The 22647-nt window shown below is 43.2% G+C and overlaps 1 protein-coding gene and 1 long non-coding RNA gene across 18 annotated transcripts in view; one reads left to right on the top strand and one right to left on the bottom strand.

Annotated features, from left to right (window-relative positions):
- Positions 1-22647, top strand: part of LOC129385288 (uncharacterized) — a 482098-nt gene that overhangs the window by 50067 nt on the left and 409384 nt on the right. The window lies entirely within an intron of this gene.
- The window catches only part of LOC126533097 (uncharacterized), a 99341-nt gene that overhangs the window by 42429 nt on the left and 34265 nt on the right, over positions 1-22647 (bottom strand). For 11 of the 17 annotated variants that reach the window (XM_055071790.2, XM_055071792.2, XM_055071793.2 and 8 more), the window contains 7 exons: positions 20710-20757; positions 18316-18378; positions 13003-13050; positions 10843-10890; positions 9814-9861; positions 4594-4665; positions 3925-3987 (listed from right to left, as the gene is read on the bottom strand). In XM_055071790.2, coding sequence (XP_054927765.1) covers positions 3925-3987; positions 4594-4665; positions 9814-9861; positions 10843-10890; positions 13003-13050; positions 18316-18378; positions 20710-20757 — 390 coding nt within the window. The remainder of the gene's footprint in view (positions 1-3924; positions 3988-4593; positions 4666-9813; positions 9862-10842; positions 10891-13002; positions 13051-18315; positions 18379-20709; positions 20758-22647) is intronic. The other 6 variants (XM_055071801.2, XM_055071802.2, XM_055071803.2 and 3 more) reach the window with 4 other exon arrangements.

Genomic DNA, 22647 nt, shown 5'->3' with positions numbered 1-22647 from the left:
CCGGGGGGTAGTGTTACGATATTATCGGTAGATACCCGAGAGACGAGCCGCCGCGAGAACGACGACGAAGTGGGCCTGTGCCCTTGGCGCGTGTGAATGTCGGCCTGGCGCTCTGGCTCCAGTCTACTGTAAATAGTCTGTAAATAGCCTCTTTTGTCTGTGTCTTTCTACACGTAACAATATCATAATGTTGAAACTCATATTTGAATGCTAACTTTCTTTTCTTTCCAGATACAAGCTTTCTTTTTAAGTTTTCATGTCCTTCCCATGATGGCAAGATGAGCGTGTATTCAGACACAACAGTCATGTTTCTTAGTTCTCATAGTGGCACAATGGCAGTGAAGAACTGGTGACTTTTGCTAAGCGTGGAGTGAGGCGTTTAAGCAGCGTGCGTCTTCCGGTTGTACCACAGTGTGAACAATGTGCGAGACTTCTCGGTATTCCAGCTCAAGCTGCTCGAATGTTCCTTTCGAGTTGACTTTATTCGCTGGTCATATCGGACCTGGCTATCCTGTAACGCTGTCTGGCTTGAACAGCTCGACTTGAAATGAAGCGTCAAGGCAAAAGCCAGACTTTTAAGCTTGCCTCCGATGTCGTGGCGATTGTTCGGTGTTAGCGTTTAAGGTAACTGGCACAAACAACCTTTAAGAGCTTTTCTTGCCGAGCTAATGACGTTCTACTAGACTACAGCGGCAACACGGCTAATATGGAAGTCTGTGCTCAAAGTGTGTGGTACTCGAAGTGCCACTCATGCCCGTGAGTCTTCCACTACCCGTGGTGCTCGAGTTGCCGCTGATGGAACCGTATCCTGAACCTATAACCAGAAAAGAGAAAGATGGTGTAGCTTGAAATATTGCGTTTTGAAAGTAGGTCATTTAAGGTGTAAAGTTTGGTTCCGCGTACTACCCACCGCAAGATGGTTGCGTTCCGCGCTAGGTCAGTTGCGAAAAGCATTAGCTCGTAGAGGAAAAAATTAAGTCTGCAGTTTCGACCAAAAGGCAAACATCGGTCGGGATAGGAAAATAGCAGACAGCTATACGAAGTGAGCATAGTCGTTTCATCGACCGTATAAACTTCCCAACGTTCGCTTACTAACTAAACTAACAACCATGACATCACGTGTGCACCAGCAAACTTGAACACTTGCCTCTCGATGACCGCGCACACTCGCTGTCAAAACACTGGAGTCAGGAAACATGGCAACCGCAACGAGGGAATTGACCTTCGTTCTGCCACTGGCTTTAACGCGAACTCAGCGGCGACAGCACAGCGCACACGAAGCGATCAGCACACCGCGCACTCATTCCCCGTCGCAGATCGCTTTCAAGTTGGGCCCTGCGCGGTAGCCCACACGCACCAGCACCGGAATAGAACGCCACTCGTTAACTTCGCTTAACTTTATTGCTGTATACTTTTAACGTTTTTCTTAACCGTTTTATGGGGGTGGAGTTGAATGTCGCGTGAACTGCTAAAGGAATAATGGCATGCTTGGAAGAGCGCGAGGTCTTTATTTCTTTTTGTACTTGCGACATAACAACGCGATTATCACCCATTGAGACGGGGAAGATGCTATAGCATAATGCTGTAAAGCACGTGGTAGCCGGTTTAATTTCCGGCGGCCTCAGTGGCCGAGTTCCGACGGGGACTGATGGAAATCTCGAACATGGCGTGCCCTTAAGCCTGTGCATTGCTATGGGACGTTAAACCTGAAGCAACCCGTAACATTCCCGTTCAAATAAGACGTTTGACAACGGGAAATATCATATGTGTGTTTATTATTGCAGACTACCTCCTCAAACGTACCCACCTCCCTCCCACCCCCACCTCTCTGCTTCGGATACGGCTACAAACTGATACATGTACCATCGCTGGACCAATTTTATTGTGATAGCAATTATGTGGGCTGTCGAGGCGTGCAGACGGCGTCACTGTGCTGTCACGGTGTTTTCAAGGCATGTGCAGACTGCGGGTCGAGTATCGAAGCGTCTCAGTGTATACACGCTTGAGATGCGCCGCGTGTTTGGCAGCAAAAACGCCAAACGCGGGTGTACGCACCCTCGTGCTCAGATCAATTTGCTCTGCAGTGTAGCGTTTGATTCAGTCGAAACCTCAGCAGTCATGGAGGCATTGCGTAATCAGGGTGTAGATGAGCCGTATGTAAAAATACTGAAAGATATCTATAGCGGCTTCACAGCCACCGTAGTCCTCCATAAAGAAAGCAACAAAATCCCAATAAAGAAAGGCGTCAGGCAGGGAGATACGATCTCTCCGATGCTATTCACAGCGTGTTTACAGGAGGTATTCAGAGACCTGGATTGGGAAGAATTGGGGACAAGAGTTAATGGAGAATACCTTAGTAACTTGCGATTCGCTGATGATATTGCCTTGCTTAGTAACTCAGGGGACCAACTGCAATGCATGCTCACTGACCTGGAGAGGCAAAGCCGAAGGGTGGGTCTAAAAATTAATCTGCAGAAAACTAAAGTAATGTTTAACAGTCTCGGAAGAGAACAGCAGTTTACAATCGGTAGTGAGGCACTGGAAGTGGTAAGGGAATACATCTACTTAGGACAGGTAGTGACGGCAGATCCGGATCATGAGACTGAAATAATCAGAAGAATAAGAATGGGCTGGGGTGCGTTTGGCAGGCATTCTCAGATCATGAACAGCAGGTTGCCATTATCCCTCAAGAGAAAAGTTTATAACAGCTGTGTCTTACCAGTACTCACGTACGGGGCAGAAACCTGGAGGCTTACGAAAAGGGTTCTACATAAATTGAGGACGACGCAACGAGCTATGGAAAGAAGAATGATTGGTATAACGTTAAGGGACAAGAAAAGAGCAGATTGAGTGAGGGAACAAACGCGAGGTAATGATATCTTAGTTGAAATCAAGAAAAAGAAATGGGCATGGGCAGGACACGTAATGAGGAGGGAAGATAACCGATGGTCATTAAGAGTTACGGAATGGATTCCAAGGGAAGGAAAGCGCAGCAGAGGGCGGCAGAAAGTTAGGTGGGTGGATGAGATTAAGACGTTTGCAGGGAGAACATGGCCACAATTAGTACATGACCGGGGTAGTTGGAGAAATATGGGAGAGGCCTTTGCCCTGCAGTGGGCATAACCAGGCTGATGATGATGATGATGATGATGATGATGATGATGATGATGATGTAGCCAGCGCAGCGTTCTGCCTTCCGATGCTGGCACGAGCTTTGTGCGCACAAACAACAGTGTTGCTGCCGTGCAACTAGGGATAGCACACAGTGGCACACATGGCTGTCTGAGCGAAACGGACAGAATGCACTTCCAGCTACAAATGCTGATGGTTGCCTATCTGTCTCGTTTCGCGCACAACTGAAGTAACCAGCAGCATACTACTCATGAACAGCAGCTCACCGATATTTATGAGAAAAAAAAAAGCGATGAGTGCGCTTTAGCAGTTCCAGCGTAATTGTCTGAAACTTCTAGAAACATGAAGGAGTTTGAGAAGAATCATTTACTTTTGTTATAAAATACACGAGCTGGGCTGATACTCTAGTTGACACTAATACGAAGCGTTGGGTAGGTGATGTAATGAATAGGATAGATATAATGTAGCCAAACAAGCTCTTAATCAATCGATATACGGTATAGCATGACAAAGGATTTTCTGGTGTCATGTCATTAGGAAATTCGCGTGTATAGGGTAGAGTCAACTGTTTCACGAGAGGGATGAGTGGGGATCACTGGGGTGAGGCCTTCACTATGCAGTGCATATGCGAAGGACTGATAAGAGCTTCATGCCTGCTTCGATCAGACTGAATTTACGGCTACTCTTGTCATGTCCACCTGTCCAAATATAAAATATAGATTTCAGAGCTGCATTACATGAATCATGTAATCATTGTTCGCATGGTCAGAGGGCTGCTATACATCCACTCACCTGCACCACTCAAGGAAGCCAACCCTGATGTGCTAGTGCCGCCAGAGCCCCCGGTGCCATAGCCTTCAAGAGAAAAGAATAAAACGTTACCCCATATAGCATAAAGAACGCATCTTAATTATATAAATTTGGTGTACTCACCGGGAACATGAAAACTGTTTTAGCGAGAAGAATACTGAGATCTTAAGTAGCTCTAATAAGATTGGTTGTCACTCATGAAATTACATGACAGAAGGGAAACGCAGTCGAGGACGGCAATAGACTATATGTGGGGTGATGAAATAAAGATTCGCTGGCGCAAATTGGAATCGGTTGGCGCAGCACATGAGAAATTGAAGATCGGAGGAGGCCTTCGTCCTGCAGTGGACTTAAAATACGTTGTTGTTGATGATGATGATGATGATGATGATGATGAAAGCGTGAACAATGGCGACAACTCTTGAGAGAAACCGGCGTGCATTGCGGGACAGGGACAACCTAGCGTGCCTAGTGTGACAAACAAGGTAAAAAAAAATTAACAGCTTCACTTGTTTTATTACTGTTAGTTGCGAATTCAGCCACTCAGTATACGAACCTTCATTTGCACCTAGACCTCCATGTTATGGAGCAATATTCACTAGGACACACTGGCAATATACGCTTGTTTAGAAGGGCGGCATCCGCACTCACCTGAACCAGTCAAGGTACCGGACACTGATCCTCCAATTCCGCCAGCACCGTCGAAGCCACCGGAGCCATAACCTGATGCAGTTAAAAAAAAGTGGATCTGCTGGACATGTTGCTTAGATATAACTGCACTTTTTATGTACTGGTACCCTCAGAAAGAACTGAACAATCCTAAAATTACACATTAACATAGGTATTTGAGAAATATCTTTATGGTATGGTGAGGGAACGAACGCGCGTTAATGACATCTTAGTTGAAATAAAAAAAATGGGTATGGGCAGGACATGTAATGAGGAGGGAAGATAGCCGATGGTCATTAAGGGTTACGGACTGGATCCCAAGGGGAGGGAAGCGTAGCAGGGGGCGGCAGAAAGTTAGGTGGGCGGATGAGATTAAGAAGTTTGCAGGGACGACATGGCCACAATTAGTACACGACCGGGGTTGCTGGAGAAGTATTGGAGAGGCCTTTGCCCTGCAGTGTGCGTAACCAGGCTGATGATGATGATGATGATGATGATGATGATGATGATGATGATGATGATGATTTGAGAAATATAAACTGACGTACTAGAAATGCCAGTAGGTGAGTAAATTGTAGGTCGTGCTGATAGCGCTTGACGCATGAGAAGTGGCTATGGTCGCTGCTTTTAAAGCGTATTCCACTACGTGTATAAATAAACACAAAATGAAAAAGAAAGAAAATAAAAAAAACTACAGGATGTTGCAAGAAATGCACTGAAAATTTCTGAAAGTTACAGTAAATGAGGTAACTCAAGGATTTTCCTTGTATTGCTTATGCCACAGAGGCATACATGTGAAAGTAATTCGAGGTAGAAATTGGATAAGTAATTAAGCAAATTAAACTTAATGACTTCCACAGTAAACAAACAGTCGAATGATCGCCGTGGAAGAATTCAAAGCTATCATTCGAAGTGCCCCTAAGCATTTCTAGACCAGCAAAATTTAGACGCCCCTAATTATTACAGTGGAAGGAATTCTAACGACTATCAAAGAGAAAAGGAAAACTGAAGTGCTGAAGAGCTTAAATGTTACGCCCTTATTAGGTGCCCGTGAATTAGGTGACTGCATGCGCCTCACCCTCCTTATTGTACCGTGATCTCGATATCCTCGGCTGACGGTAAAGCTTAAACATTCACGTCAATTCACGTCACATTCACGTCACTCATGTCGTGCACTCGACAATAGCACGGAGCTGCAAATGAAGCTCCTTTGCAACTTTGTGATACAATATAAAGTATAACAATTTAGCACCGCGAAGACGCTGACGCATGCAGAAAAGTGATCGCGGTGACTGGGGGCGGGTAGTTTAAAGACCAACGACGCCAGCAAATCTTATTATATGTATTAACGAGGCAAGAGAAAGGGTAAATGCATTTAACTGTACTTTCATTTTTTGCAGTGTTTCTCAGTTGAAAAATGTTCGTTTGAGAACGGCAACAATTGTAATAATACCTAAAGAATATTCGGAAACGTTTTTCGAATCTGTTATAAAGCAAAGTGGCATACTGTTCAAAACAAAACTAGCGCACCGACTGCGCCCCGTGGTGTCGCTACCGGCTCCTTGAGTTCTCATGTGGACGGCCTTGTTGTGTAGCTGTACTACCTTTGCAACAGTGCCAATGCCGTATGGGCGAATCCACTATTTTCAGCACAAGAGATTGGAAGAAAACAGTGCACAAGAATGTAGGGCATTGGCGATATTTTTTCAGAAAAAGTCGTTTTTTTTATTTACGTGGCCGCTGTTTTCTGCAATACTAACCTGAGCTCCCCCACCCCCTTTCTTTAAATAAATACTTCTTTGGTATCATTGTTAACGCCTTTCACGGCGCGTTTGTTGCTCTGTTTGGCCACTGGGCACGAATGATGATCGCTAGCACATGAAATGTAATGAAGTTTATTGCTTTAAAACCAGCCCTTTGATTCCCTCCAACCTATGCTTTCCCGAGACTCCAGTCCTCTGGAGTCTTGGTACATAAATTTTCTGCGCGATGGATGCACTTTCAATATTATATGTGTTGCTGATTTCTTGCTCAATTGTAAGTAAGTAAGTGCTTTACTTCCCATATACAACATACATTTGAATATGGACAGGTCTTGAGGAAAAAAGCTGCGTCAGCAGCTTGACTAAGTCCTAAAACCCATTTTATGGCAGCAGCAGGGGGAACAACAGTGCATGTGGGAATGATAACAATAAAGCAGAATAAGACGAATAAAATAACGCAAAAGAAACAAACACAAAAATTAATAAACCAAAGCAAGTTACTTAGCTTACATATTAAGAAATCAGCAGTAAGGAGAGAAAAGAAAAAAAAAACGAGAAAAAACGACACTCAGATCAGTCATGCGTACTAACAACAGATGACGTTGCAAAAGTAATATTGTGATCTACAAGTACAAAGTATTAAGCATAAAATCAGTTCTAGAAGCAATAATAGTTACACAGACTAGTTAACGAAGACTGTAAAACATCGATATCATCTGCGATCAGTGTGTTAAGGAGGGCAGGCCATGAAGCCATTCCTTTACTGTTGTACTTACGTATACCTCCCTTTAAGTATCATCATGATGATGATGATGATGATGATGATGATGATACTTCCCTTTAAGTCTGACATTCAACTAAAAGAAGAATTGTGATTGCGTTCGCATAAGTGACTTAGTTTTTAAATTTTCTCTATCAGGCACTGCTAAAGGATAAGATAGAAGCAGAAATGATCTTAGAATACGCTAGGTACGAGTGCCTCTAGCAACATGCCGGGTACGTGCAAACGCGGCAGCTAGTCTCTGTAATTTCAATGAACAGTTACTTGAGTAAACGTAGGCCTAAGGCGGGCCTATCACTCTTCCTTAGGACCTCCACCAAAATCTCACGGGACAAAAATAGTCAAGCGAAGGTGTATTTGCAAGTATTTACAAATTGCAGCAATGCTGGATACACATGATGGCTGCTCGAGACAGCTGCACGCTTGCTTTGCCAAATCGTCGTCTTTGTTCATAGGAATATTATGACCCGCTGCTCCGTAACAATATTATTCGAGTGTGGAATTGATGTGCTTGTTCCCAGGCGTTGTACAATTTATGTATACGTGTACATAACTTAAGGTTCAAGGCAATGAATAACACAGATGCGCGGTGCAGTGGACTTTCAATGGTTTGGAGGGACGCCTTCGAGATGGGATAAAGCAACACTTTGTTGCCGGAGTAAAGGGAAGCAGGAGAGTAAGCATAGGTCCTGAGCAAAATTGGGAACAGCGGTGACAGCGCAAGTAGTATGAGTGGTACGGGGGTCGTGGTCACAACGTGTGAAGACGCCGAATGCACCTGAACGTTCAACGTAAGCGCACAGGTTGAGGAACAAAGCAAGTGCGCATGATCGTTGTTGCTTCTTAATATGATCTTACAATAACTCATTCAAAAATGTGGGCTTTCATTTCTATCCCATCAGCAAGCATTTGTGTTATTGCGATCAATTATATGGACGCTCCAGGCGCATTTCTGCCGTCGCCGTGAGGTTCCGCATGAGTCAAAACGTGTGAGGAGGAGCCGGCGAACGAGGAATGCGGTTGGATGCGTGCCCTCTCCTGCCCTGTGCGAGGCAGGGGGTGACGCGAGGGATGAGGGGCGTTTCTCTCCGGGGGCTGCTATAGGGTGCCTCGATGTCCTCGTCGCCCGCCGCTCCGCACAGAATGGAGACAACCGCGGCGCCTACAATGGCGTTGGCCACGCGAATCGCGGATGCCGTAGTAGATGCCATTAGCGGAACCCGTAGGGACGCGTTGCCGGCGCTCGTGTGTCTTGAAAGCGGTCTGTGACGTGGCCAAAGTGCGCGCCTGCGCGGGCCTCGTCTTCAAAGCGAGCTCCAATATTTGCAGAGCGCACGTAGTGTCGGTAGCTTCGTATGCGCTGTGCTATCTTCATTTCGTTCGCGTTGAAGCGAGAGATGCATGAAGGTCAATTCACTTGCTGCTGCCGCGATTCCTCACTCCAGAATTTTGACAGCGAGTTTCCGCGCTCATCGAGCGAGATGTGTTCATGTTTAACTGTGCGCGTGTGACGCCATGCTGGTTCATTTAGTTAAAACACGTTGGCGGGCTAGTTGGTTTGAATCTATGATAGAATGTGTAAGCGCGACTGAACAAGGAGTTAGAAAAATGACACACAAAGACAGCGCTGTCTCTGTGTGTCTGTTTCTTTCTACGTCCTCGTTGAGTCACGCTTACTTATTCTATCATTGTTAATTTCGTTAGGAAGCGAATGTTTACAAGCTATACGGCCGATAAAGTTACTATCTTTACTTCTTACAGCTATCTACTAAATTACTATCGTAATCGATGCTTCGCCTTTCGGGAGGAACTGCGAATTGTTTTTAGTATATTGAAACTGTGTTCCTTAAAGCGTGTGAATATGGTTCGCGCGCGTCCACACTCACCAAAACCTGGGACACCCGGCAGCCTTTCGCTATGGCCGAAGGCGAAACAAGAAAAATAGTAGGTATGCTAAATGCTGCAATGAAAAATAACTGAAAGGGGTCCCAAGACACCTCTTCTTTTCTAGATTGTTATCTTGTTCGTTGTTTTCTTGCTGGTATTCCCCTGCTGTCTTTTTGTGTACGCGTGCGCCAGCGCTCAGAATTCAAGTTTGTTCCTGGGAATGGTAATATTGTAATCTGACTTAGAGAAATTCTGGTGTTCAAAGCTGGAGAGAACTTTAAATGGTCAGTGGTGGAGATCAGCCAGAGAAAAAGCAAACCACAGTAAAGATGTGGACTGTATTGTCAGAGGCTTCTGTAGATTTACGAGATAAAAAGAAAGAGATAAGGAATAGCTAGCCAGCTCACATTCGCTAGCCATCTATTTGTCGCCAGTCTTATTGGAAGGGGACGCCATTCGCAGCGGTGATCATTATAACAATCGCCATCATCATCCTTCGCCCTCTAGCACATCGTCATCCCAATTCTGAAAGACGTCTTGGGTTAAGTTTTCTTTCTCTCATAAAAATATTTCTAGGGCGCATGCTCATTCTAGTCGATACCGCACAGAACTGTTCACCGTAGAAAAAAAAACAAATGTTTCTTTACTTTTAGAAAACGGTGGTATTCAAGTTCATAAAGACCTCAACAATGAGTGGACAAATGCTTTAACGACATTTATTCATTTGTAGTGACAATGATCGTTGCCTTGAGTGGAGAAAGCTGTACTTACTTGAGCTTCCTGAGGTACCCAATCCAGCTTCAGCAGAGCCACCGTGTGCTGAAATGAAGAAGGCGCATTTGATAGCGTGCACGCTAACCTGCACGTTCACAGTAATGCCAGAACTCAATGGACATCTAGAAGATGTAGTAGCACATAAATTAAATAAAGGTACTTCGTCACTGAATATTATAATAGGAACATTGCCTGATCACGGCCATTGGGAAACGCTAGCTTACGAAACTCGATTATGGTTGTTTACCTGCATGGTCTGAGCATGAAAAACACTGGAACAAATAGGGGAATGGAGGGGAGAGGGAAAGGTCCTGACTGTAAAAAAAAATTCGCCGTAAGACATACGACGTCTCTTTGCTTTAGAAAGCATAGAAACATCGTATTCATCGAACAGAACCCAGGCTTCAAGCTACACAACCGACTTTCGTAAGTTGGCATTTTGAGCAGCCAATACGCCAAAAGTAGGTGCGCCCTTCTCCCCTATGCGTTGAGCCCCAATGATGTCAACGCCTTTTTTTTTTTTTTGCCGTTGATGTTCCCGCGCACGCATTGATTAGGGCGAGCTCTCGGTACACGTTACCGCCTAAAGATAAAAACACAGAAACATAATGCTTAATACGGCCTAAAGATGTGCATCTAAATGCAGGAAAGGGGAGTACCTTATCGGTAAACTTCATCACTTTCTCGAGCAAATGTGGACCAAATGCAAGAAGCGTTTCAACAGTGAAAACATTTTTTATAGCTCTTGCACGCTTCTCGTCACCCCCTCACCAAACTACACTCACATAATCTGCTGAAAATACCTTTAGATTGAAGGCAGCACCAAAGAAATAGATATATATTTCCTCTCTTTGGCGCTGTAAAGTGTTCTCATGTACATTACAAACTAAGACGTGTATGTCTCACAGCCCTAAACAAGGTTAAAGTGAATTTGAAGCATATATTTCAATGCGCAAATGTTATGGCAATATTTATTTAACTGGGCTAGCAGTGTTTCTCGCCTTAAGCAGACATACCACTACTCACCTGAGCTGCCCCAGGTACTCGACCCTACTCCAGCAGAGGAACCGTGGCCTAAAATAGGAAAGAGAATTTCGCTCTTCTTTACATGTTCCGTGCGACTGAAAAACAGGGATACACCAAGCAGAAAGAAAGGCACAGGGGTCAACCAGGTAGGCATCCTGTTACCCTACACTGAATGCAAAAAAAAGTTGAAGGACGCTTAAGCTGCGCCTTTAAGAGTGGAACGCGATATCATTCAAATATTCCTAACTGCTTCTCGCGCTTCCCGGCTACTACTGCTTGTGCAATCGAAATGTTTACCGGCAAACGCTGGCAGCCAGCGCTATGCACGAAGGCGAGCTTTCTGGTACAAATGCGGCCTCTTGCGTGGGCCTATCCCGGAGGTTGTGCACAGTCGTAACAAAAAAATTACATAATTTTCTGGTTTCTGTTATTGTTTCGTGCTTTTGATATTTCCGTCTGGGAAGATTTAACAGAAAAGGCATGTCCGCTGTCGGTGTTTTGTTTCATACAATTGTTTGTGGGCTGTCATTCTCAAAATCACTCTGGAAATTCCGAGGAATAATCTTATGAAGAATGTAAGACAAGGTATGAACAGCTTTAGTGATAAAATGGTGTGGCAATATTACCCGCATATATGACACGTAATATAGTAAGGCGTGCTAAATACATATATCTAAAGATATACTGGACTTTTCGCTCACGGAGAAGCGGCGGTGCCTGACGCGGACGCCCAATTTCGCGCGACACAAGGCCCCTTAACGCTATCGCGTTAGAATTCGGCAGAGACACTTAAGACTGTTTACCTGATGGAATGCGGAAGCATTAGGCCTTTGGAAGAGAACGGGAAGTCGTGAACGCGCTCATTTTATAAACTTATGTCGTGACGCAACCTCTTCACCATTGGCTACGCCGTCACGTGCCCAATCGCACACGCACTAGGCCACACATTGAGTCAGGCAGAACCGTGGAGCCCCCGTGCCGTCGGGGAAGCATGCTGGTGTCCCAGCCCGGAGGGCCGGGCGTGATTGCCACTCAAACCGAAATATGCCACATTTTCTTTTCGAAGGCATTAATTTAATTGGATAAGAGGAACCTTCCTGAGAAATTTGGCGTGAATTGGCGAATTTTTCACCTGTTTTTATTCTTTGCAGCGTCGGCCATTCTTTGTACCATCTTTGGCTCCCGGCAACGCCGACTGATTTTCGCGTAGTGGGGCATATCATGCTTTCGCAATAAAATCCGAAGCCACCAAAGCATTTCTTATGAGTTGTGAATGCTAAAGCACTAATGGCCACTTGAATTAAGCTAAGCTGCCCTTTAATACAAAACGAGGGTGTCGGATCCGGCAACATTGATGCCTCCAGGTAGTATGTGTGGGTTTGTTGACCTGTTGCCTTCACCCTAAAAGATTACGTACTCGTGACGCCTGCGACAGAAAGGATGTTCCACATCCGCCACCAAGGTTTGTGAGTGGTGGCGCTGGCTAACAGTCCCAGGCTTAGTTCTAGTAGTAACACATAAGTACCCCAGAAAGTGTTTGAGAGGACAGCGCTGCGGTCGCTCAATTGGTAGGGCATCGTACGCGTAATGCGAAGGCGTGGGATCGTTTGTTTTTTGAAATTGTTTTTTCATCCACTTTCAGTTGCGTATTAAATTACAATTTATTTATTTCAGTTAGTAAGTGCAAGTGATTTCTCGTGTGTTGTCCTTGGTGCCTTTTCTTGTTGGCTTCTCACGATATATATATATATATATATATATATATATATATATATATATATACAAGATGTGTGTGTGTCTCTGTGTGCTTACAGTTAATTTACCATGGCCGTTCCGTACCCATCGTCAGTTGCACTTCGCTCCTCTAAGGCGCAGGACGGGTGTCCAGAGAACTAATTGCAGAACAACACTTTTCAATCTGGTGAACGCTGTTTAAATCATGAATGCGGGACCTCAAAGAAGTACGATGCAACGCCAACGCATTTTAATCGCATTGACCGCTAAATCGCCACAGAAAATTTCTTTGTTTCTAACAACAGTGAATTTCAATATGCGAGCTTCGATTTTCGTCACCTCTACAAGTGCCACGGATTTATACCCGTATTCAAGGAAATTAGGCATCTAGATTTGCATTCTTTAGAGACTGAATGCCGCACTCACCTGAGCTGCTGGAAGAACCCGCAGTTCCCCCAAGAGATACATCAAAGCCTGCGGCAAAGGAAGAAAATGATTTGCGGGCTGCACATATTCGAAATAATAAAGTATGTGTCGGTGCTGCGTCTGTGCCTTCTTTCCACGGATGTCCCGTTGATTTCCGTTACTTCAAAATTCCAAATAACAGAGCATAGCTCTTAAAGAGCATGCCAGCTTCGAGATGTACTATGTAACTGAGAGCTGCTTAAGTAGTTAAGGGTAAATGGAACCAAACTAGAGATGATGCAACCAGTATGGTATAGGCTACTTCATTTCACTCATGAGAAAAAATATAATTTTGCGTTAGAAATAAACCAGCTGTTAGAATTTTCGAATGAACTTTGAAATTTGTGTGCCCACTCCTGAAACCTGTCCCCGAATGAATGGTTTCTGCTACAGCAATGGTGTGTATTAAAACTACGATGTTACAAATTGCGTTGCAGTCTTTGTGCTATGACCTTCTAGCTAACCTTCTTGTGTAACATACCTTCCGTTGTAACAATTTCTCAAGAACGAGGACTTCGTAGCACCTCATCGTCAGATTATAAGACTGCATTTGTTGTCGTGTGGCGTAACCTCCTCGTTTCAAGTTATCGTTTCTAAGAATGTCAGAATCCATGTCAGCCTGTCTGAAAGGCTATCTGAGCGACCTTTAGCAGTCCTTGGCTATAAATGTTAGAGCCGCATCATTCGCAGATGTAGCATATGTTGCACTCCAGAACTGAGTTTTAGGGACCCTGCTGTTTCTCATTTTCATTATTAATTTTCCAGCTAGCCTGAAATAAAAAGTTCCACTTTATGCCCATGACAGTGTTGTATTAGTGACATTATATTGTGTTTCGACCTCCGAAAACTTTTGTCTTGGTGTGTTGATTTGCAAATCAATCTCAACATAGCAAAATTATTCCACATACGATTAAACAAGCAAAAAAATGCTAAGCATGCGTTTTCGAATCTCACACAATTGGAACCGACTGATTAAGTTAAGTACGTCAACATAACATTCACTTCCACGTTAGAATGAGCATGCCACATTGATAAAAATTCTTACAAAGTTTCTAGTTCCGGCACATTTTTTAAATAAATTTAAATATGCACCGAAAAAGTTAAAGAAAAAAACTTGTGTTTAAGGAACATTGGAACGATCTTAAAATACGCTTGTATTGCGTGGGACCCCTTTATAGCGTTATTAAGAGGTAAACTAGAAAAGGATCAGGAACGGACATTGAGGTTTGTGACCGGCAGTCGTGATTTCGCAGCAAGAAGCTCGCAGATTAGAGACGCATTAGGCTTGAAACAACTCTCCTCTTTTCGAAGTCTGCAGAGGTTTAGGTTCTTCTTCAGTATTTATAACGAGCAAAAAGGAATAGGTAGGAGTAGGTACAGTAATCGAACGTTTTATCTGTCAGCACGGCGTGGCCCTATAAGAAAATTAAGTTCTAAAGGCTTTGACAATTTTGTGTGCGTTTGCGGGTTTCTTTCACGCTCGGAATAACAATTTTATGTAGCACGTATTGAGCAAAAGAAGGCTGTGTCGAGAGTTTTTGATGCGGCTCTACAATTTCCTCATTGACGCTTTTCATCTGATTACAATATTTGGGAAGTTGAATAATTGATTAATGGTAATTATCTAATTAGGCAGAACTAAAAAATAATCTGAGTATCTCCAAGCGACGGCAAACAACTATACATTCGCCTACATATATATATATATATATATATATATAATGTTTTGCTGAAGTTACGTGGGACACCATGTATGCTGTGCCGAGGAGAGCATATGCCGCATTGAAAAAGGCAAGACCACTGGCAGAGACGCTGGTTCCTGCTCTCACCTTGTTTTCGTGTTACTCAGTGTGTATTATTTCCACCTTAAGCACGCCATAACCAACCTCATTCCTCCAGAATTATATAGCTAAGCGTTTGTACTACAGGTGATTTTTTTGTGTTATATGCTAACTTCATTGCTGTTGTGGTGTGATTTATTTGTATTATTACTGCAACTTAGACACACGATATATTGCATTACTGCACCTGAATTAGAGAGCTAACCTTACTTCTGCATTAGTATATTTTATTCATTTGTCTTGTGTTTGCATTACTACTATATATACATTACTGTTGTGTTATGATTTCTTTTTGTTGTTATTGTGTTCATATTATATGTATACTTTTATCTTGCTGATGAGCCCACCACCCTATTTAATGCCGAGAGGCGCTGAGGCTAAGAATAAATGAAATGAAATTCTAACTATTTGGTCCGCACGAGGGTTGGGGTTATACCGAGTAATGCAGGAGACAGGGTATAGGAGGTAAAGCATTTCGCTGTGAGAATAAATTGAATTTCTGCTTCATTGCTTCGAAAAAATAAAACTTGTACTCAATATAATTTCAAGCACCATTACAAGTGTGCAAATAATACCAGTGTTTTTGAAGAATACTTCGGAAGTATAAGAAGTTTGCTTCACATCACTTAGAACCAAACTTTATAAGACTGACAAAGGTAAAGGAAACTAGTAAACACGCATATTTACCTGTACTGGTCAAAAGTGGGTGAATAAGTCAAAGGCCAGCATGACAAAAATCAACCTGCTTCGTGCCGACATTGTCTCCAGGCTGAGGTTTCCCTTGTTCGCCCACGGCTAATGAATTCGCTTCCATCCTCCTGTGATTCCTTGTCTACTTCTACTTTACCTCGCTGCGTTATCATATTACGAAGCTGGAAATCGTGTAAATCCTATTCTGACTTGTCATGGTAATTTTAATTATGGGGTTTTACGTGCCAAAACCACTTTCTGATTATGAGGCACGCCGTAGTGGAGGACTCCGGAAATTTTGACTACGTGGGGTTCTTTAACGTGCGCCTAAATCTAAGTACACGGGGAATTGTCATGGTCAACTGAATGAGGGTCCCGTTGCAGTCGTAGATTTTGGCGCGCTCGTCTGCATACTATCTGTACATAAACATTGCTTCAAATAAGCACTGAAGAAAAACTTGTGAATCGCCGGCATTAAACAGCAATTGTGTCTGTAGAGGGCTGTCTTGACTTATTAGCACGAGTCAAACAATATGGTGATTATAAAGAAAAACTGGCACTGATAGTGATAGCAAAATATTAGCCAACTGCACGAAGTGTAAGGCTCGTACTTTTCTGCGTCGGCTAAATCACCGTAACTATTCGCTTACTAATTAAATTAGCAAGCACTGTGTCACGCGCACAGAGACAAATGCGAACATATCTCGCTCAATGACCGCGAAAGGTTTACTGTCACGACGCTGGCGTGATCAAAATGCGGAAACAGCGGAGCGAGCGCTTTTGCTGCCTCTCCCTCCAAGATGTCCCTGAAACGTTAGATTGCATGACCTCTAGCACTAGGCGCGCTCGCGAAGAGAGCGCACATGCAGCAATCGACTATCTATGCTAACCCAAAAACCATTTGCAGCCGCCGGAGATTACCTCCAAGATAGTGTGTGGGCTGCGCTGGCCGGGCTAGAGGAGGAGACGCCCGCTCACTTGAACCGCCCCCTACCCCTACCCCCTTTTTGTCGCGCTTGATCACGTGACCCTGAACATCGGGCACGCGTCGAGCCACCAGCCTACTCGGGTTCCCATCGCACGCTTTCCCTAGCATCCACAGGTCACAGCGTGCGAGGTGCGATAGCTTCTTATCGCACTTAGACTTTTTACGGAACATCGCGGTGATGCCCACTCCACCGGCAAATATTCCCCTGGATTGCCCACATAATTGTTATAGCAATAAAATATCAGCGTAACTTACGCTTATGTATGAATGTTAAACGGATGTGTTTCTGATATTTAGGCTAAATTTAGTTCGAATGTTTTGCGTAAGTAATGCTAACGCTTCAAATATTTTTACAAAATGACGATGAGGAAATACTTGACGTGAAAACAACGCTAATGACGCAAAACTAAGGATGTTTATTTAGGCATACGTGTCGTAGTCAAGGAAGTGTAAAATAATGAAGCAAACGTTTCGATGTAAGTGTGGCCACCGTTTCGATGCGACATAGCTGAACATAAAATGCACATATTTTCTTCCCGTCAGTCAGAAAAGATAAAATAAATGAAAACGTACAAGATTGCACCAGGGCAGACCAAAACAAGCAACACATCAATAGTATTTCAAGACAGGTTACTCAATGTAAGTATTTGGTGCATGTGTTAGTCTGTTCCCTTTAGTCATTGTTCTAGGAAAGAAACAGCTCTTAAACGTATCGCTCCTGTTGCAGTAGGGCTTTAAAGGATGAGGCTCAGCGTGTTGGTTAGCCTAGTTGCTAGTGATAAAATGCTTGGAAAAAGTTTCAATCTGAGAGCGAAGCACGAATCTTAGGCAGATATACAGGTGCAACAGAACGTTGACAAAACGAGAAGCTCGCGAACACCAAATTACAAAAGTTCCCACTCGGAAGAGGTGCTTGAATTGTGTCAATAAAGAAGAGCTGTAAATCCTCTCATTCACCTGCAGCAACATTTGCAACGTTCAATTGAACTTCACTACCGCAAGAAATTGTTTGGTAGAGTTGGAAACAATTAGGAAGCGCACGCAACATGTTCGGTTCCCTCAAGGTAGAAGCGAACACATCTGTCACAGGGAGTAACATACAAGCTATAAAAATACGTTGTTGAAAGGTGTTCCATTACTGTTTATAAGACCCGAATAAAGAAAAAAGATAGATATATTGCTAATTTCTCGGGTCGTTTGCTTTTGTACCTCTGAGTGTTAAGTCTAAACGCACATTTGATGCTATGCACAAAACCAGTCTGCTAGTCATGCGTTATAGTCATCACCGCTATGGTTACTTTCTTACTTCGGTATCGCGGATACTGACAAGTGCCTTTCGCTCCCTCTGACACAGGAACGTAGTCGGGAGCAGCGTGTTCGGTCGCTAGACTCGTGTTGAAGTCTGCTTGCCACAAATGGGCTCTAGAGGGGGGTCAGTGAAGCGAAAATGCATGCAACAAAGTCAGTTTTCGACTTCATGCTATCCGCTACGAGCGGCTGGCTCCTTTCTCAGGAAACGTACTCAGCTAGCAAGTGTTGTACTCGTGATGAATTAGCCATAGAAACCTGTCCGTTTATTTTTTCAAACAGCGTCGGGTGCGGTTACAAATGAGTGGAAGGGAAGCTTGACGGTTAATTTATTGTCCTAGCTTTCGTTTGCTGCCCAACAAGTCGCTATCGAATTCGGAAGGAGTATCGCTCAATTCCATAATCTGGACAAATCTTGTTTTGCGGAGAAGTGGCAGCACCACTCACCTGAACCACCAGTCATAACCGGATGTCCTATAGTCAAGCCACTAAGGGCACCAGAGCCATGAGCTAAAACAATAGAGAAAAAAAGAAAGCCATCTCTTTTGCATGCCGTTCTGCCAAAACTTGTTCTGAAAGGGTAGCGAAAAAGAAACACTAAAGCAGCTTAGACTTACAGAGTACCACTCGTTTCGGACATTAGACTTCATAAACCAAAACAAAATACAGCAGATGAAATGCAAAAGTTGGAATGAATGTGCCGTATATATTTCTTGAAGTGGTTATTTAAATCCTATATAATTGAATCTTATGTGTGTTGGTCTCTCAATTTCTGTCCTATGCAGTGTGTAAGTTTGTGCGATGTTTAAGCTTCCCCACGGCACACTTCCCTACTCTGGCCCATCTAATATTTCTGTTCGTGCATTAGACATTTGACAAGCCATGCCCAAGTGCAAACGCAAATTCCGGCTCATGCATGCAGAAAAAATTCAATGCAACAATTTCCCGAGCACGATGGGGATATTTGATGTATACCGAAGCAATAATGTTGAGGAGAGGTGTATGCACAGATAAGTGGTGGCACATGTGGTGAATAGATTAAGGCGTTCTGTACATTGCACATACAACACATATTCGTGGTGATTGACCAAGTATGGGCACACATGGAGTCTCCATACCCAGTGGCTCTAGAATGGAGCAGCTTGAACGAAAAAATGAAAGATTTTGAAAAAGAAAGAAGCATTTGAATATCATGAGCTATTTCATCAAAATATGTCTTATACAGATACGCACGAGGCGAGATTACATGTTTGGGTTTTATTGCGATATTGATTGTATTGGTGTGCAGAAGAGACGTTTGTTCACTGTTACAGCTTTGTCGTTGAACATTCTAATTTAGGTCGGTGTTCTGGAACCTACCATGCTGGGATATCACGTTTTTGTATATATCCAAACGTATATCCGGCGAGATACCGGAAAAGCAGCAGCAGGCGAGCGAAAGAAAAAAAGTCTGATTTTTGAAAGCCTCCTTCAAAACTCAATCTGTGTTTCCTATGAGGAATGTACTCTTTTATTTAACGGATTGAAAGAAGGACGAATGTGAATGTTTATTTTTATTTATTTATAACATGCTGCAGGCCTCAGCAAGGGCAAAAGCAGGAAGGGCGTATGTGGCATACAAAAAATTAATTGTTGATAAATACAAAGGCAAATATACAATAATATTGAACAATAATACAATTCAACAAGATGTAAAACACAGTGCGAAATAAGCGAATAAAAGTTACGAGAAAGAGCAACAATGCGTATTGTGAGCAGTATTAAAGGCGTATATAATATATTGGTATATTTACATACTATAATATCTAAAAAGAACGCACAAAAAGCATAAAAGAAATTTAACAACATAATTGTTCAAAAGCATCAATGCTGAATAGATGTGATATAGGCAAATTGTTTCAATCTGATATGGTTCGGGGAAAGAAGTAATAATTAAGAAGGTTAGTTCTCGTGAGATAAGGCGTTAAGACTCAGCATGTCGATGCTTTGTACGGCGTGCTACAAGTGCTTTTATAAAAGGGCCTGGGCTCAGAGTGAAATGGTTGTTCTTCAGAAAAAAAAAAGGGAATTTGAGTCTGTGAATTCTCCTTCGCAATTGCAATATTTGAATGTTGTGTGTTAGCATTAATGTTCTTGGGGAGCCAGTTGAGCGGTGTTTGGAAAAAAAATTTATCTTACCGCTTTGTGCTGTATCATTTCCAAGACATCAGTATTATTTTTGGTGAAAGGATCCTACAAAATGCATGTATATTCAAATTTCGGATGGATGAGTGTAAATTAAGTTGTTGATCGAGTGTTAGGGGGAACCTGTATCAATTTATGTCTCAGAAAGCAAAGTTTACGAAAAGCCGACTTGCATATGTGGGAAACATGACTTTTGCAGCATAAGTTGTTAGTTATTGTGACACCATGATGTTTGTATTCATTAATTTTTCAATTTCAGAAAAAACGTTGTTTTAGTATCCCAATCTGATATTACTTGTTATGTTATATTTTCACAACTTATTGCCCTCCTTTTCAAGAAACCGTGTGCAAATTTCCCAAATATTGTGGTTGCACGATTCAGAGCTTTCGCCACACCAGAAGAAAGAGAGGTACCACCACAAACATGATGATTGAAATTCATAGCAGGATGTGCTGATCAGGCCTGGCCGTGTGGAAGCTGGCTGTCTCTACCGGTCAGATCAACCTGCTTCGTTTTCCAACTTATCTATGTTGAAGTTAATGTAGGAGTAGGAGCTTTAATTTGCATTATCATTGAAAGAACGCATATCTTATAGTAGTGTTCAGTCGAATATACAACACGGCTCTTATTTTTAAAATAGCGACAGGTGCACTCACTCAAGCCACTCGAAGATCCCAAAGCTCCAGTTGCAGATCCACCGAAGCCTGAAAAATCATTGTTTTTAAAGATTTTTTACGTATATATGCTGAAATTCACCGGTAGGACATAAATGATATTATAACCTAAATATTAACTTTAGCGCTCTTAACTGGATTGAAGCATTGCTTATCAATCGCTCCCAATCTGTCCTTGTTAGTGAGAACATTTCTAGCCTCTCCCAATAACGTCCGCTGTCATCCAGGGGTGAGAACAGGGACCCCTGTAGTTTATAATGTACATAAACGACTTACCTTTACTCACCCCAACTAAATGTAAATCAATATCTTTTTCGCACTGTCGTGGCCGCCTATCTTTCCCTTACACAATCGGTAACATCAACGTGGAAGTAGTCGAATCAATTAAGTACTTGGGAGTCATCTTGTCACATGATTTAACCTGGTTTACGCATGTCGCCAACATAGTAGGATCTGCGAACAAAATACAAGGTTTACTAAAACGTAGCTTAGCTCATGCTCCTCAGCACTTAAAGTTGCTGTCTTATAAACCCCATGCCATACCAAAGCTCGAATATGCGGCTGCCATTTCAAACCTGTATGAAATATGCATTATAAATACTTGCAAGAGTACATAATCGCGCAGCCCGGCTCATTCATTCGTCTTATTGGTACCATACCAGCGTATTCTCATTAACAACAGAATCAGCCCCATCCAAGCTTTCACATCGTTGTCAGATTGAGTCTTTAGCCCTGTTACATAAGTTGCCTTACAGTGCCAGTGAGCGTGCGAGCTTTATAAACCCAACGAGCGCCCATATCGCATCACATCGGCCATATCCTTCAGGTCACGTGACTAAGCACCCACACTGTTATATTTCCGCCGCCTTCTTTCCAAGCGCAACGTCAGGTTGGAATGACCTTTCCTACAGTCTTGCCCCTATCACCTGCCCTCGACCGTTTTTCATAATGTAAGATAGCCTGTTGCCTTAATAACATGTGGTTAACGTTGGTAATAATTTAGCAAGGAGATGCAGGGTTGGTGAAGTCACTCTGCCGCGAAGGAAGCTAGCGATGGCCTGCTTAGAGCCGTTGACCACTACACGGATGCCCGGATTTAGCATGGCGAGAGCGGTGGCTGCTTCTTCCGCAGCTTCCGATTTGGGTCTCGAAATGGTTGCTGAGGCAGCGATTTGAACCGAGCCGGTCACCGCGCAGACTGCGAAGTGAGAGTAGCTAAAAGAGAAAGGATAACGAGCCGCGTCCGCGTAAAGCACATCCGGGAGGCCATTGTAGCGATCGGGCAGAGAGTTTGTGCGAGCCCCACGACTGGCTTCGTGCATCCCTGCGATTGTATTCTAAGGAAGCGGTTTGGCAAGGATCTTGGCCCTGACCCGAGGTGGAGGGGACGCGTTTCTCGTGATAGTGGGGCCACGCTGTATACCCAGTTTGGTACGAAAAAGTTGCTCAATTTCTCAAGTAAATACCAATATGGACGTCTTTTTAGCACTCATAAGCGACCTATAAATCCTGAAGACTGCTATTCATAAAATTCAACAGTCAGTTCAATTTTTGCCAGATAAATATTGCAGCTTGCTGAAACAAATGTCGCCTCAGACGCTCGCGGCGCGTCTGAGGCAACATTGTCGTACAGGTTTCTGTGCTTGAGGCTCAGGTACTTTTTCAATTGGACCAGCAAGTTGGGCTAGTTGGTGGAAGTTCATCTCGCAATAAGGGCGTGACATATATATATATATATATATATATATATATATATATATATATATATATATATATATATATATATATATATATGCCATTTTTCAGCCCATACAATTCAGTTGCAAGTCTGTGCTGTCCACATCTAGTTTTGTTGTCCTTCTGTTTAGAGCGCAGTAAACCCTTTATTACAACATGTCCTTGCGATGTTCCTGAGATCAG

Source organism: Dermacentor andersoni, chromosome 7, assembly GCF_023375885.2.
Source record: "Dermacentor andersoni chromosome 7, qqDerAnde1_hic_scaffold, whole genome shotgun sequence".
Lineage (NCBI taxonomy): Eukaryota > Metazoa > Arthropoda > Arachnida > Ixodida > Ixodidae > Dermacentor > Dermacentor andersoni.
Note: the sequence above shows the minus strand (reverse complement) of the source record. Positions and strands in the feature narration are given on the sequence as shown.